This window comes from Pseudonaja textilis, chromosome 6, assembly GCF_049901715.1.
Source record: "Pseudonaja textilis isolate UNSWEBS1 chromosome 6, rPseTex1.2, whole genome shotgun sequence".
In the NCBI taxonomy this organism is placed as follows: Eukaryota; Metazoa; Chordata; class Lepidosauria; order Squamata; family Elapidae; genus Pseudonaja; species Pseudonaja textilis.
Genome location: NC_141995.1, coordinates 5,171,480 through 5,185,777, shown reverse-complemented (window position 1 = coordinate 5,185,777; position 14,298 = coordinate 5,171,480). Strand labels below are relative to the sequence as shown.

Genomic DNA, 14,298 nt, shown 5'->3' with positions numbered 1-14,298 from the left:
CTGGCAGTTGAAGTCCACAGGTCTTCAAGTTGCCAAGGTTGGACACCCCTGCTTTGTAAGCGAACACGAAGGTTCTTCCATTTTAAATTGAAATGCCTGTAAAAAAAAGTTTAGAAAGTAACAGCTTTGAGTACCTAATAGCCGTACTGTTCCCTCCCTTTGACCGAACAGGCAGGAAAAGACAATAAAACATGAAGCTGTTTATGAAGAGCCACCATGGATGTAGCTGCCCCCCGGTTTAACCCAGAAATTCAAACATTTTTTGATGGGAAATACCAAGACCCAACTTTTACAGAAAAAGAGACCACAGTGCTCTCCATAGGCAACGTGCAGTGACCATCAACAACTCAAGAGGCTGGATGTGCAGAAGTACTCTAAAAACAGTATTTTATTAGTTGTAGTAAAATAAAATACACAGAACCTGCTCCAAGTCTACATCATTATATAGTTAGCGAACACTACAGATATCGTTTCAAAGGTTCTGGTTGCCTGAAGTACATTTATTTTAAATGTGTATCTACAATGTATAGAGATAGGCAAATTATATTTATGTATCTAGAGTAAGCTAGGGAAGAGATGGGTTTGGGGTTACAAAAGACATTTTGAAAGGAAAATGCCCCTTTATTGTGCATTAAAATATCTTTGTCCCCTTACTGGTCTATTTATAAATATATAAATGAAGTCCCAATGCGACTATTTGAACTTTGTGTTACCTCTCCATGGTTTGTAGTGTTTCAACCTCTGAATGCAATTTAGCTGAATTCAAATGGCTTGATAAAGTCACATATCCCAGGTCCCAAGTCAACCAACTTAAAAAAACAAATCACGTTAGCGGAAGGTGTGACAGGGCACTAGGATTTAAAAAGCACCGGCATTCAAAAAATGTAGGTCGGATACCCACAACAACAGGTGATGGTGTCACTTCTCAGGCTCACCTGTGTCCCAGGAAAAAAGACAACTGAGACGGACACATAGAACTACTTGCATGCATTGAAAAACCCATTTATTCTTTCAACCGCTGTAGATTCATGCCAGGTCCAGAATGAGGCAATGGAATAAGGGAAGTGCAGGGGATCGCTTCTAAAAAGCCAGAATTCAAGGCTTAGCACAAAAAGGAAAATAAATGAGACTTCTGTTTGTTTTATTCAATCATAATTTAAATCTCTCCCATCCCATCCCCACACCTACCCATCCCCCCCACACACACACAAATACACGCACACTTTGGATATCAATGAAAAAATACCTCTCTTGGCCTGCTTCTTGCTTTTTCGTTTCTTTTTTTACAGCATCAGCCTGTTAAAAAAAAATTCAGCTTTTTGATATGCAAGGAACAGTATAACAACGCGACTGCCTAAATGGAAAAAGCTGGAAAACCACTGTACATTGGTTAACGAATCCGGGTTATAAATTCTGCAAGCTACATTCCATTCTACCCTCACTTGCAACCCTGCCCAGACGGCAAATTTCCAGCCAGCTGTTCCTCAACCATCCTTCACGTGGCAACAAGAACAAAACACCTAACACCTATACACCAACACGTTGACGTTAAAAATTACAAACTTTCTCTGTATTCGGAGTCATCCTGAATTGGTACGGCTGCAAACTAATCCGAGATAAAGAGGCCAAAATAGATGAAGATGACTTACAGCTGTAGGTTCTATTCTGGGCGAGCGTGAGACGGTCAATTCCACTTCTCCCAAACTGTAAGGATACTTTTTTAAGAAGCGACACATGGACGCCGCGGACTCGGCACTGTTCAGCTGGAAAATGGCCTTCAAAAATTCAAAGGGGCAGAAAATCAACACAGAAGGACCTGAACTTGTAGCAAAGGCTGCATTTCTCCCAAGGGAATCTTGAAGGGGGCGACAGCCTTCCACATCTGGAAAGGAAGGCTTTGCGTGGGCCTGATACGGCTCTTATAAAGACCAGCGCAGTTTTTCCAACTTTTTTTAAAAAAATTTAAATACAACCTGATGAGGAGCATTCCTTGAAGCCGAGGGAGTTAGTCCTAGACGTACAACCATTCATTTAGTGACCGTTGGAAGTCGTAACAACACTGAAAAAAGTGGCTTATGAGCCCCTTTTCACACTTACGATGATTGTTAGCATCCTTGGGGGTCAGGTGATCAAAATGTGGACGCTTGTATTTATGGTGGTGACAGTGTCCTGGGGGGGGTCGTGTGATCTCCTTTTGAAAAGCAAAGTCCACAGGAGAAGCCAGATTCACTTCCCAACCGTGGGGCTAACTTAACAATGATTGTGATTTGCTTTACAACCGTGGCAAGAAAGGTCGTAAAATGGGGCAAACCTCACTGAACAACTTGTCTTGCTTAGCAGCCATGGAAATTGTGGGCTTAATTCAGATTGTTAAGAAGTTAGGGTATTGTGTAAGGGCGAGCTCCGCGATTGCCAGGCACAAAAGAGCTGGCCGGTGCATATTTGTTGCTAAGAGCCCTTGTACACTGGAAATCTTCTCAACTCATGGTTGGTGCCTGCTTGGAGTCAGATACGTGTCAATGGAATTGGAGGGGGTGGGGTTGGACTTAAGACTGCTTATGGCTACATAGGATTCTAGGCCGACTCCCCTCTTCACTCCGCCTCTCGCGGGTTCTGCCACCCTTTCTCCTACAGATAGATATTGGGCTCTGCCTTGTAGAAAGGAAGGGTCACCTTGTTCTTGTTGGTTATCACCATGTAATGATCCACTCGTCCAAAGCGAAGGCCAACGCAAAGGATTTCAAGCTCGGAGTAGCCCTCATCTGGCAGGTTGCCCAGATGCACAAACTGGGTGTACAGCGTCTCCGTGTTCACCTGGTGCAAAGGAAAGGCAAGCACACGGAGTGGGCAGGGGGTCCTTAAGGCGACTCGACTGATCTTTTCAAAGGCTCCATCCTCAGAATATAATCAACAGCCCAACTCTTTCCCACCTCCCTTGGTAGCACATGGCTCAACGGGAATGTGCTGCGTCTCTCTTTTCCGTGACTAAAGACGTTATTGGCGATCATCACAAAGTTATTTTTGGAAGTCGTAACGAGACAGAAGACTCTCTACACTACACTGCCCACCATAAATTGGTATGCTAGATTTCCTACTGCCTGCATTCTCAAAATGCAATATTCTTGGACAATTACATTCTTAATCGATACTTTCCAAACACATGATGTCAACTCATAAAATGTTTCTACGGTCTTTTTAGAGATGCCAACAGAAAGGGAGGAGGGAAAGGGGTTTGAAAGAGCAGTGCGGCAGCTTGGAAAGCGAAAGTGCATTCCATAAATAGTTTTCAAAGATAGTAACTAGGTGACTGAAGTTTCTGGTGCGCAAAATTCTAACTGGAGAACATGACTGATGACTCTTGGCTATGGATGTGTCCCACTGAATATGAATTATGATACACCCAGGGGTTGGGGAAAAACCAGGGTCAAGGGTGACAATGAATGATATGTCTCAGAGACGGCTACACCCAGGCAGTGCCAGACATGTTAACTCCCAATAAATCCTTTGGAAGTTTAGCTCGAGACTCAGGATTTAATTGGTGGTAACTGCACTCTTCACAGGAGATGGACTATTTCATAGTCATCCCCCGCCCCCCAAAAAAGAATCTGTTGTGCTATTTTTGTAACCCCTTTCTCCACCCCAAGGGCCCAGGCTGAGTATCAACAGTGTATTAAGGAACACCTTGTTACTTACGCTTGAATTTGCATCTTTAATCATCGCAGTAAATATAACTTCCTAAAAAAGAAAGGGTCAAGAAAATTTAGGCAATTAGAAGACGGCGTTTATCAATTTACAAACTCTCACTTAATCGCCCATCTTCTGCTGGAAATCTCCTTAATTTGTCAACTTCCGGGTCCAATTCAGAGTGCTGGCTGTCACCTTCAATGCCCTACCTGACCTGGGACTAGGTTCTTTAAAGCAGGGGGTCTCCAACCTTGCCAACTTTAAGACCTGTGGACTTCAACTCCCAGAATTCCTCAGCCAGCTTTGAAGTCCACGGGTCTTAAGAGTTTCCAAGGTTGGAGACCCCTGCTTTGAAGGACCCTCTTTTTTCAGTGACATCCACCTGGCCCACCAGAGTGGGGAGGCAGGAGACGTCACAAGTCCTCTCTCTTAAGCAGGTCCATCTGCTGGGACCAAGAAGAAGGGCCTTCTCCGTGGTGGCCCCTCCCTGTTATTTGAAGGACCCTCTTTTCCCAGTGACATCCACCAGACCCTCCCGAACAGGAAGGCAGGAGATGCTACCAGTCCCCTTCTCTTAAGAAAGCTCATCTGCTAAGACCAAGAAGAAGGGCCTTCCCTGTGGTGGCTCCTGCCTTGTAGAACATCATCCCTGCAGAGGTAAAGTTGGCTCCTACTTCGACACTTTTCCCTAAGACCCTGAAGATGCGGTTCTGCCAAAGGGCTTGGGGACCCCAGGCTGATACAGAGCCCAACAAGTGGCTCATTTAATTGTTGTCATCAGAGAGGTGTGGGAGAGTTTTTTTTTTTTAATTGATCTTCTATTGGGCTTTCCTGTAAGTTGCCCAAAGTTACTGAGAGTGAGTTAGTTGGCCGTATAAATTTTCTTAGATACCCTTTTCCATACTTTCCCTTCTAACTCACCTTCCCATTTTCCTGGGACATATGCTGCTCCCCAAGAGTACCACAATATACAACTGTTGAAAGCTGCCCTGAAGCCTTAGTGGACGCTTAGGAGCTACCAAACAATTCTGTCCTCTTCAGTTGTTGCAATTCACTAAATCTAACTAGATATTTAGGAATAATGATGGAGTTTGGTAACAAAGAACCTTCTAGTTCCGTCTTCCCCAACCTAGTATTCAAATGATATAAATCATTAGCCACTTTTTGTTTAATTTATTCTTCAACAACCTTTTAAGAACAGTCGCCTTGTGGCAAGAGGGCTGGCAAATAAATTTAATAAATAAAATTTACTGACCTCATTTAGCTCTTTCAGCTCAGGGACCAGAGAAATGCAGAGCTGGTTCCTTTCCACCCACATTGGGAAGCAGGTATAAAATTTCACCATGGAATCAGCAGATTTACGACTTATTTCGACATATGCCTTTAAAAAAAAACCTTTTATCAATGACCTGAAACCAAATGACTTCTTTGTTCCAACTGTTGGCACTGGGTGGAAAAATTAATCATTTTCAAACATTAATTAATAAAGAAAGAATGAATGAACAAATATATATATATTTTTCCTCTTCTAACCCCTGTACAGATTGTTCAATACCTTCTTATGTGAAGACACAATTAAAATGTCTTTAACTTTCCCAAAGGGCTTGGTTAAGTTTCGGATCTCCTCCAGACTGAGCCCGGTCTCAGGGAAACTGGAAATCATCACGACACACATCTCTTCAGGATCCTGGAAAAATAGAAATGGAAAATCAGAATCTTTACTGGGAAAGCTGAATATTCTCCTGCCCTTTCCTCCTTCCCACATTCAGGACCCACGAGGAACCCCTTGGTCTGTCCTTGGAAACTTCTCTGTTGTCTTGAGCAGCGAGATGGGAGACCAATAAGTCTGACAATTAAGTTTTTAAAAGGCCAGCCTTCCTTCTCCTGCTCTTTTTGGCCCAGCAGGGAGAGTGTTGAGGCTTCTCTCTCCTGGAAAAGGGAAAACCTGGCATGGAGGCAAGTAGAATAAATCCCCTCCACCAGCCTTTCTCGCTTCAAGAATTCAACCTCAAAATCTGAATCAGAAATTCAGAAAATAATCCTATGCAATATTTCCTCTTCTGGAATGAGACAACATTTAAAAAAGAACTTGCAGCAGTATGAGAAGTTCTTAATGAGGAATATACAATGATTCGTTTAGTGACCGTTCAAAGTTGCAACAGAAACAGAAATGAGGGACTTATGACTAGTTTGTATATTTACGACTGATGCGGCGCATCCCCCATGGTGTGTTGCCCGGATTCAGAGGGAGGCCAAACAGCAGAGAGGGAGTGGGAGTGTTGCTGTGGGAGAAACTGGGGAAGGGCAAAGTCCATCTGGGCAGAGCAGGAGAGAGGTAGAACAAGGGAGAGGGAATTCAGAGGAAGACCCAGGCCCACCCCTCTTCATCCTAGGGCATGCAGGGAGGAACGGAGAAGGGAGCAACGTGAGTTGTGTAGCTTATAAGGGAGGAAAGGGCCCCGATTCCCTTCATTAGCTGGAGCTGGGGACAGAGTGTTTAAAAAGGGAAGCTGCACACAGCAAGTTGTTGGGAGCAAACTGTGAATTTATCTGGTCTCCTCATGGCTTATCTGTATTCCTGGCGTCTTTCCAACTGTGTGAGTTTTGCCATGCTTTCAAGTCTGAAATTCCTTCTCCTGCCCTGTCAAGTTAATTACTGCAGCTTGGTTTGTTTGGATTTTTAGTTCCAGTCTGTATGTATCTTGTTTTGGACCGGATTTTCTCTAGCTAAAGGCTGTTCCTGGGAGTTTTTCCTCCAGCCGAAGATAACCTGGACATTGGGGGCAAAGTTGGAGATTATAAAGGGACTCTTCTTGCTTATGTGACTGTGCTGCCTTTGTGCCACACCTCGGGTCATCACACACTCACGTGATCAAAATTCAGCTGCTCGGCAACTGACTCATATTTATGATGGTTGCACTGTCCTGGGGTCACATGATCGACAAGCAAAGTCAATGAGGAAGGCAGATTCACTTAACAACCATTATTACACTAAGTTAACCACTGCAGTCATTCACTTAACAACTATGGCAAGAAAGGTCATAAAACAAGGCAAAGCTCACTGAACAAACGTTTAACTTAGCAAACATAAACATTGGGCTCAATTGTGGTTGTTAAGTCAAGGACTACCTGTACAGGAACTGTTCGAAAAACACTTCAAACAACACAATTGTAGAGTTAAGTTATAAATGATGCAAGTTAGGCCCACTCAAGGTCTCCTAGGACAGTGGTCGCCAACCAGTGAGCTGGGGACTACTGGTAGTTCGTGAAAAAAATCTGGTAGTCCGCAGGGAAATGTCACCCGCAAAGCAATTAATCCAGGCTGCGCGGGAACACAAGATTGTGCCACCCACATGGCCCGCGGGAACACAAGGCTTGCATCACTTACATTGAGAACAACACAAGGTAGTGAGGGGAGGGGGGAAAGGGCGGAGGGGGGGAACTTGCCCCACTCGCCTTCTATTTTTGGCTGCACGCAAAGAAAGCAGCAAAAGTCTTACTTTCTCTCCCCCAAACTCCGCCAGAAATGAGTCTTTTTTGACTCTGCAAGGCCTCCTGCTCCAAGAGGCTGAGCCGGCACGGCAAGTCTCACCAAGACTCATTTCTGGAGGAGTTTGGAGGAGAGAAAGAAAGACTTCTGCTGCTTTCCTTGCATGAAGCCAAAAGTCTCTCTCTCTCTCTCCCCCTGAGAACGGAGTTGGAGACGGTGTCCTACGAATCCCAAATAATGATCGATCGGTAGGAAAACAGGGTGGGGAATTTTCCGACATACTTTTTGAGGGATTTTCCCAGGGTTTCTGCTGCTTTCTGCAGAGACCCTGGGAAAACGTCAGCAAGCCACTATCAGTCAAAATTCGTATTAGTGGTCCGCGGGATTTAAAATTATGAGTTTGGGGGTTCCTGAGGTCTAAAAGGTTGGCGACCCCGTCCTAGGACATTTGAGATTTTCTCTGCTTCTTTCCACTGATTACCACGAAAAGACATTCCTGCCTCTCCTCTTTGGGGAAGGGAAGGTTGGGACCCAGTTATCTCCTATGGATGGCCACCATTTACTGAACTGGGATAAAATATGAGGGGTGTTTTAGGAGTCAGTGTTAAGGACAGCTAGGATGACAAGCCAGCTGGTAATGAGAAAGGAACAACAGAAGAAGAAAGGCTCAGTTTAGTTTATGGTACAGGTAGTCATGACTTGACCTGGGACTGGAATTATGGTCATAAATCACTGTGGTCGTTGAGCGGGTCCACTACGTGACTGCAACCTATTTTACAATCGTCAAACAAACACCATGACCAGTAAGCAAACTTTATTATACTCAGTGGGGTTTTACTGGCTGGAAACCAGAAGTAAACACCCCCCCACCTCCAACAAAAATCAATCATGGTCACGTGACTGCTGCAAACAGCTGTAAATGTGGGTCAACTGCCCAGCTCCCAAAATGACATCACATGGCCATGAATAGGTTGGCCGCAAGGAAGGAATATCAGGTCTCCTGGCTTTGGTGGGGCTTTTTCACTGCTTTGAAGGAGGAGGTGGTGGTTACCTTGCCGGAAGATTCAACTGCTTCAGGACTCTCAACAGCTTCTGACTTATCTGCAAATTTAAAAAAATTAAACAATTCTTACTGGTTGAAGAGAGAGAGCTATCAAGAATCCGGGTTCCTTCGGGGTAGGAAGGAACCCATTCTAAAATTCTGTTCATTCCGTAGCTGTGATTCCCAACCATAACAACTGGAAGGGGTGTGAACTTCAACTCCCAGAATTCCCCCAGCTTGAATTCTGGGAGTTGGAAGTCCACGTATCTTAAGAAGTGTCGAGAGACACAATTCTACAGACTAGTGCTTGTTACCCTTCACACCCTTTTAAGATGCGTGGACTTCAACTCGCAGAACTGCTGGCTAGGAAAGTCTGGGAGTGGAAGTCCACAAATCTTCCAGTTGCCAACGCAGAAAACCAGAGTTACAGGTGTTCCTCCTACCCCTCTCTCCCACTGAAAAGTATTTACATGCCCACACACCCCGCTACCCCCCCACCCACCGTGCCTGAGGGGTGGTGTCCCAAACCTCGTGCTGTCAGTCCAAAGCTCAACCCAAGAGAACCTCCAAGCCAGCTGCCCTCTGCCAGCTGCATCTCTTCTCGCGGGGAGACAGGCAAACAACCATGTTTTCACCCACTGCTGCCCACCCTGTCCCTCCCACCAACCAAAGGAAACTCAAAAGGTAGGGTGTCCCAGCCATGCTTGGGGGGAGGGAGGGAGGGGGGCTAGAGAGACAACGCTCTCTGCCAGGAGGGGGGGGGCAGAGGGAGCGGCTCTGAAACTCTGGGAGGACCAGCCTCAGAAAGCCCACCGTTGAGGAAAGGATACCTGGGGCGTCTGCTGCTTTGCTGGCTTCCTTGCCCTGAGATTCTCCAGCTTGGCTGGGCTCCCCGGCATTCTGCTCCTTGGGAGGCTCCTTGGATTCGGCTACTTTCTTGGCCTTGAGGGGTTCTTTGGCGTCAGACTCCCCCACTTTCTTGGGTTCTGCAGCCTTCTTGACCTTGGGCTCCCCAGCTTTCTTGTTTTCTATGACCTTCTTGGCCTTCAGAGGTTCTTTGGGCTTGGCATCTATGACCTTCTTGGCCTTCAGAGGCTCTTTTGCTTTGCATTCCAACGGCTTCTTGCCCTTCAACGCTTCTTTGTCCTTGGGATCTCCAACCTTCTTGGTCTTCGGGGGCTCTTTGGCCTTGGAGTCCACCGGTTTGTGGGGGTCGGCAGGTTTTTTCACCTTGGGAGGATTTTTCCCCTCTTCCAAGGGTGCGGGGTTGGCCGCATTGTTCTCTTTTACAGGGCCCGGTTTCTTGCCATCTGTCGGTTTCTTGGGTTTGGGGGCTACCTTGGTCTCCCCACTTTTGACAACTTTTCCAGGTTTCTTGATGTCGGTTTTAGCTGTGGACAGATAAAGCACTGGTTGGTATGGTTACAGAGATTCTTGGAGTAATGAAACTAAGTCGGCCCGTTTTTCATACTTATCAACTTTAGTTTTTTTAAAAAAAACCTTGACTGAAGTCCATGCATTTTAAAGTTGCCGTGTTTGAAAAAAGCTTGCATTCAAAATCTATTGATGGATGCACGGTCTACCAAGATTAAAATGTCCACCATAAAAATCTAATATGCTGCTCAGAGGGAGATGCAACTTGGAGCTGAGGAGGGATTTCCTGACAGTGAGAACAATTAATCAACGAAGCAGGTTGCCTCCTGGAATTGTGGGTTCTCCACTGCTGAAGGTTTTCAAGAAGAGACCGGACAACTATTTGTCTAAGATGGGTATAAGGTCTCCTACGTTGGAGAAGACCTCCAAGGTCCCTTCCAGCCCCATTAATCTATGATTTTCTTCAGGACAATCCCTTCTTGCCGTTAACAAAATAATCAAACATCTGCAAAATGAGCCACTTCTGCAACTTTGCAATAGTGGCGGATATCTGTAGCTCGGGTGGAGGAGGAAGGTGGAGGTTATGAAGCCCATATAAGCAGAAGAACACCAACCCTGAACATTCCCTAAACTCCACTGAAGATGTTACTTAGCCTGGTAGCGAGACTTTCGGAAACCAACCCACAAGCTCGGAGAATGAACCTCCACCCTCACTTCTGCAAATGTTGGCCACTCTGTATTTATCCAAAAAGCCTTATCCTCTAGTACTAATTGTGTAAGTCACCACTCTGCAGGATCGGCCTCCCCAAGAACATCTCCTATCAATCTCTATGCAGCCCCCTTTGGTTTCAGCCCACTTCCAAGCAGCCCTGAGTCACCAGACTGCTTGGTTTGGGTTTAAAAAAATACCAGACATCCATCTCTAATTTGGGGTTGAAGATTCAAGAAAACACACAGGCATACAGAGAGGGAATAGCTTAAAACATGAAAAACTCACAGGCAGAAGACAGCGAAGTCATTTTTTTCACAACAGGTGGGACTTGCTCTTTCCTAAAAAGAAGAAAATAACAGTCAAATTAATTTCCATCCACCCACCCGGAAGCTCACATCAAAGAAGCCGACCGGGAGCATTTGAGGGTCCAGAGTAACTAATGGCCTTACTTATTATTCGGGGCAGAATCCTTGGTATTCGGAGCAACTTTCTTCTCATTTCCTTTGCTCTGGAAATAAAAAGAAATGATGTTTAGGCTCTGCCAAAACAAAACAAAAATGCAGCTGCTTGTTTAGAATTTAATGACGGTACTATTTTGAGAAGGTGCCCCTTGATTTCTGCCAAAACAACACAAAAAAAGTACCTCACCTATTCATCCATTCCATAGGAAAACAAAAAGCAACTCCTGGATTTTTGACAGCTAAGCCAATCAAAGTATATCTATACTGGGATGGGCAGCTATGGCCCCTTGACGAGTTTATGCTGGCTCAGTAATTCAAGGAGTTGGAAGATCACAGGTTGTAAAGAAGCCATAGCTGCCCACCCCTGCTCTATACACACAGTCCTTGACTTTCAAACACAACCGAGTCCAACGTTTCTATTGTTAAGACAGTTAAGTGAGTTTTGCCCCATTTTACAATTTTTCTTGCCACGTTTGTTAAGTGAATCACTGCAATTCTTCAATTAGTAACATGGTTGTTAAGTGACTTTGCTTTTCAGGTCGCAAAAGGAGATCATGTGATACTGCAAACCATCGTAAATATGAGTCAGTTGTTAAGTGGTTCCGAATTTTAATCACGTGTCCACGGGGATACTGCAATGGTCATTAAGTGTGAAAAACGGTCACAAGTCCCTTTTTCAGTGCCGCTGTAACTTCAATCAACCATGAAAGGAATGGTTTTTAAGTTGAGGACTCTCTCTACAAAGCTAAACTGCTGTGGGATGTTTATCCTGATGAGGGATCTGGCATTCTGATAACCTATGGATCCCGCTTCCAATCAGGTATCGGAAACCACAACGGGCAGGCTTTCCAGTTCTGGTTTGTTCTGAGGAGTATCAGCCACTGGATTTGACACCCAGGCGCTAAGGAAGGCCACTTGGAGCTATTAACTCTGCTTGAGCCTGTCAATTTTATGTCCTCGCATACCGAACAGCCCGCTTGGGTTCTACTGCAGCCAAAGGAACCAGGAAAAACCCACCCAGCAAAAACCCATTTTATGCGTTTATGGGAAATGCATAAAGCTCAAGAGTAAATACAGACAGGATGTGAATAATGTGCCAGAGCAAAAGCATCAGCAAATTCCATGCCGGGAAGATGAATTATAAATGTTAAGGTTTTTTGCATGTTTTTAAATGGTAAGACCCTGAAAAGGGAAGGCGGAACAAGATTTCATTCTTCGTGCAGGTTGCTTTCGACTTACAACGGTTCATTTAGTGACTCTTTGGAGTTACAACAGCATTAAAGAAGCAACTTATGACCGTTTTTCACGCTTATGACTGTTGCAGCATCCCCGTGATTAAAATTTGGATGTTTGGTGACTGACTCAATGTTTATGACGCGTGCAGCATTCTGGAGTCAAGATTCCCTTAACAACTGGGTTACTAATTTAACAACAGCACCGATTCAATCCACAACCGTGAAACAGGGCAAAACTCAAAACTGCCTCACTTAGCAACATGAGCTTTTGCACTCAACTATGATCGTATGTTGAGGACTACCTGTGGCACCAGAGGGACACAGGTGGGTCACAACCTCTGCTTAAAGAGGACAGCATATTGGTAGATTTAAAACAGTTTGCGTGGAAGAGTATCATAACTCCCGGAATCAAATGTTTAACAGAATTTCTGGCAAAGCAAAACAACTCTTGGAGAAACCATGAAATCTGGTGGCCTGTCCAAATTGCCATTCTTATTAAAGCAGAATTCAAGACCACGTAGGAATATTTTGAGGAAAGGAATGTACCCACAAATACTTTCCTTTTCGCAACAGATCTCTGCTTTACCTGAGTAGAAGCCACTTTGGGTTTTTCTGCTTTGGGTTTTTCTGCCACGCTTATCTTCACACGCTTGCCATTAATGAGGACAGGACAGGTTTCATTGTATTTGACAGCTGCTATTACTGCTTCCTTGTAGTTCATTTCAAGGTAAGCCTACAGAAAACAGAAAGTTTCTTATTTAAGATCCCACTCATGTTTTATTTCAGTGACATACCAGAATCCTATTGAAAGAACAGAAATAACTAGCAACAATTAAAATGCAGTATACAAACATTAATCAAAATGAGGATTACTTATCAATGCAAGAAAATATAAAACTGCTATCTATGATATTGAAGCTGTAACAAGCACTAAAAAAAATAGCAATCATGGGGTCTTTTGATGCTCTTAGTTTGGCTGTTTTCTTGCGGACATTTCATTACCCAACTAGGTCACTTCATCAGGGCTAGGACTGTCCATACTTCAGTATTTTCAATTGTTTAATTACCGTATTTTTCAGTATATAAGATGCACTTCCCACCACCCCAAAAAAGTGGGTGGAAATGCCTGTGCATCTTATACAGCAAATGCTGCCAAAACCCCGCCCCACCGGCCCTCACCCTTCAGCCTCTACCTCTGCCTCCCAGCAAACAGCCTAGTCAGCTTCAACACAGCCTGATTAGCAGAAGCAGCTGATTGCCAGCTGGAATTGCCTCCTGACGATCGGCTGTTTCAGGCTGCAGGGATTGCTATTGCCTATTGCCATCTGCGGGTGCCCATTTTCTGCCTCCACGCGCCCTTTTCCACCCGTTCTGGGTGGTGGGCATCGGAATGCATGGAAAATGGGGCACTCGGAGGTGGCAATAGGCAATGGTGATCCCTGCAGCCTGAAACAGCTGATTGTCAGAAGGCAATTCCAACTGACCATCAGCTGCTTGTGCTAAATCAGGCTGTGCTGAAGCTGACCAGACTGTTGGCTGTTTGCTGCAAGGAGGCAAATTGCTGGGAGGCAGAGGCAGATTTTTTCTTGTTTTCCTCCCCAAAAGGTAGATGTGTCTTATACTTCAGAGCGTCTTATAGTCCGAAAAATAGGGTATTTCTTCTTTTTTGTATTTTGCATTAAACTGTATACCCTGAAAGTAAACAGCCTACCAGCTATGCATGCATGCAATAGAAACAATCTTGCATTTTCCTGTGGCAATATAAATATCCAAACATATCCACCCTAATCTATCTTTGCAAAAAAAAAAAAGGGGGGGGGTGAATTTCAGCAAATTTAAGTGTATTAGAAATGTAAGAAGCTGCTTACCTCATTCTTAGAACGGTTAACTAAGATGTCACTAACTTTTCCAAAAGGCTGAACTATTTTCTTAATGTCTTGATCCGTAAAACCATCTTCTGGCAAGTCAGATATCTGAAGAATAGTCCCCAAGCTCCTGAATTTACTCCAAAACTGCAAATAATTTTTTAAAAGTAAATTTACATGATGTCCCACATTTAGTCTCTTGTATACAAATACCAAGAAACACAATAAAAAAAAACTAAGCGGTTATAGCTAACTCAAAAGAAACCAATAGCAGGACAACAGTGGTTAAAATCTACAAAGCGTATTTTCTAAAACTCCGTTGAACCTCAGATAACATTGGTATACCCGTGTTTCCCCAAAAGATAAGACCGGATCTTATTTTCTTTTGGGCCCCAAAATGAGAACTAGGGCTTATTAGGAGTGTCCCCGTCCCCC

At 44.4% G+C, this 14,298-nt stretch overlaps 1 protein-coding gene across 2 annotated transcripts in view; it reads right to left on the bottom strand.

Annotated features, from left to right (window-relative positions):
- Positions 1–14,298, bottom strand: part of ZNF638 (zinc finger protein 638) — a 44,316-nt gene that overhangs the window by 13,222 nt on the left and 16,796 nt on the right. For both annotated transcript variants that reach the window (XM_026723695.2, XM_026723696.2), the window contains exons 7-18: positions 13,867–14,010; positions 12,585–12,731; positions 10,752–10,810; positions 10,588–10,640; positions 9,047–9,607; positions 8,226–8,275; positions 5,240–5,371; positions 4,940–5,065; positions 3,694–3,735; positions 2,674–2,814; positions 1,650–1,775; positions 1,247–1,296 (exon numbers count right to left, since the gene is read on the bottom strand). In XM_026723695.2, the coding sequence (XP_026579480.2) occupies positions 1,247–1,296; positions 1,650–1,775; positions 2,674–2,814; positions 3,694–3,735; positions 4,940–5,065; positions 5,240–5,371; positions 8,226–8,275; positions 9,047–9,607; positions 10,588–10,640; positions 10,752–10,810; positions 12,585–12,731; positions 13,867–14,010 (1,631 nt within the window). The remainder of the gene's footprint in view (positions 1–1,246; positions 1,297–1,649; positions 1,776–2,673; positions 2,815–3,693; positions 3,736–4,939; positions 5,066–5,239; positions 5,372–8,225; positions 8,276–9,046; positions 9,608–10,587; positions 10,641–10,751; positions 10,811–12,584; positions 12,732–13,866; positions 14,011–14,298) is intronic.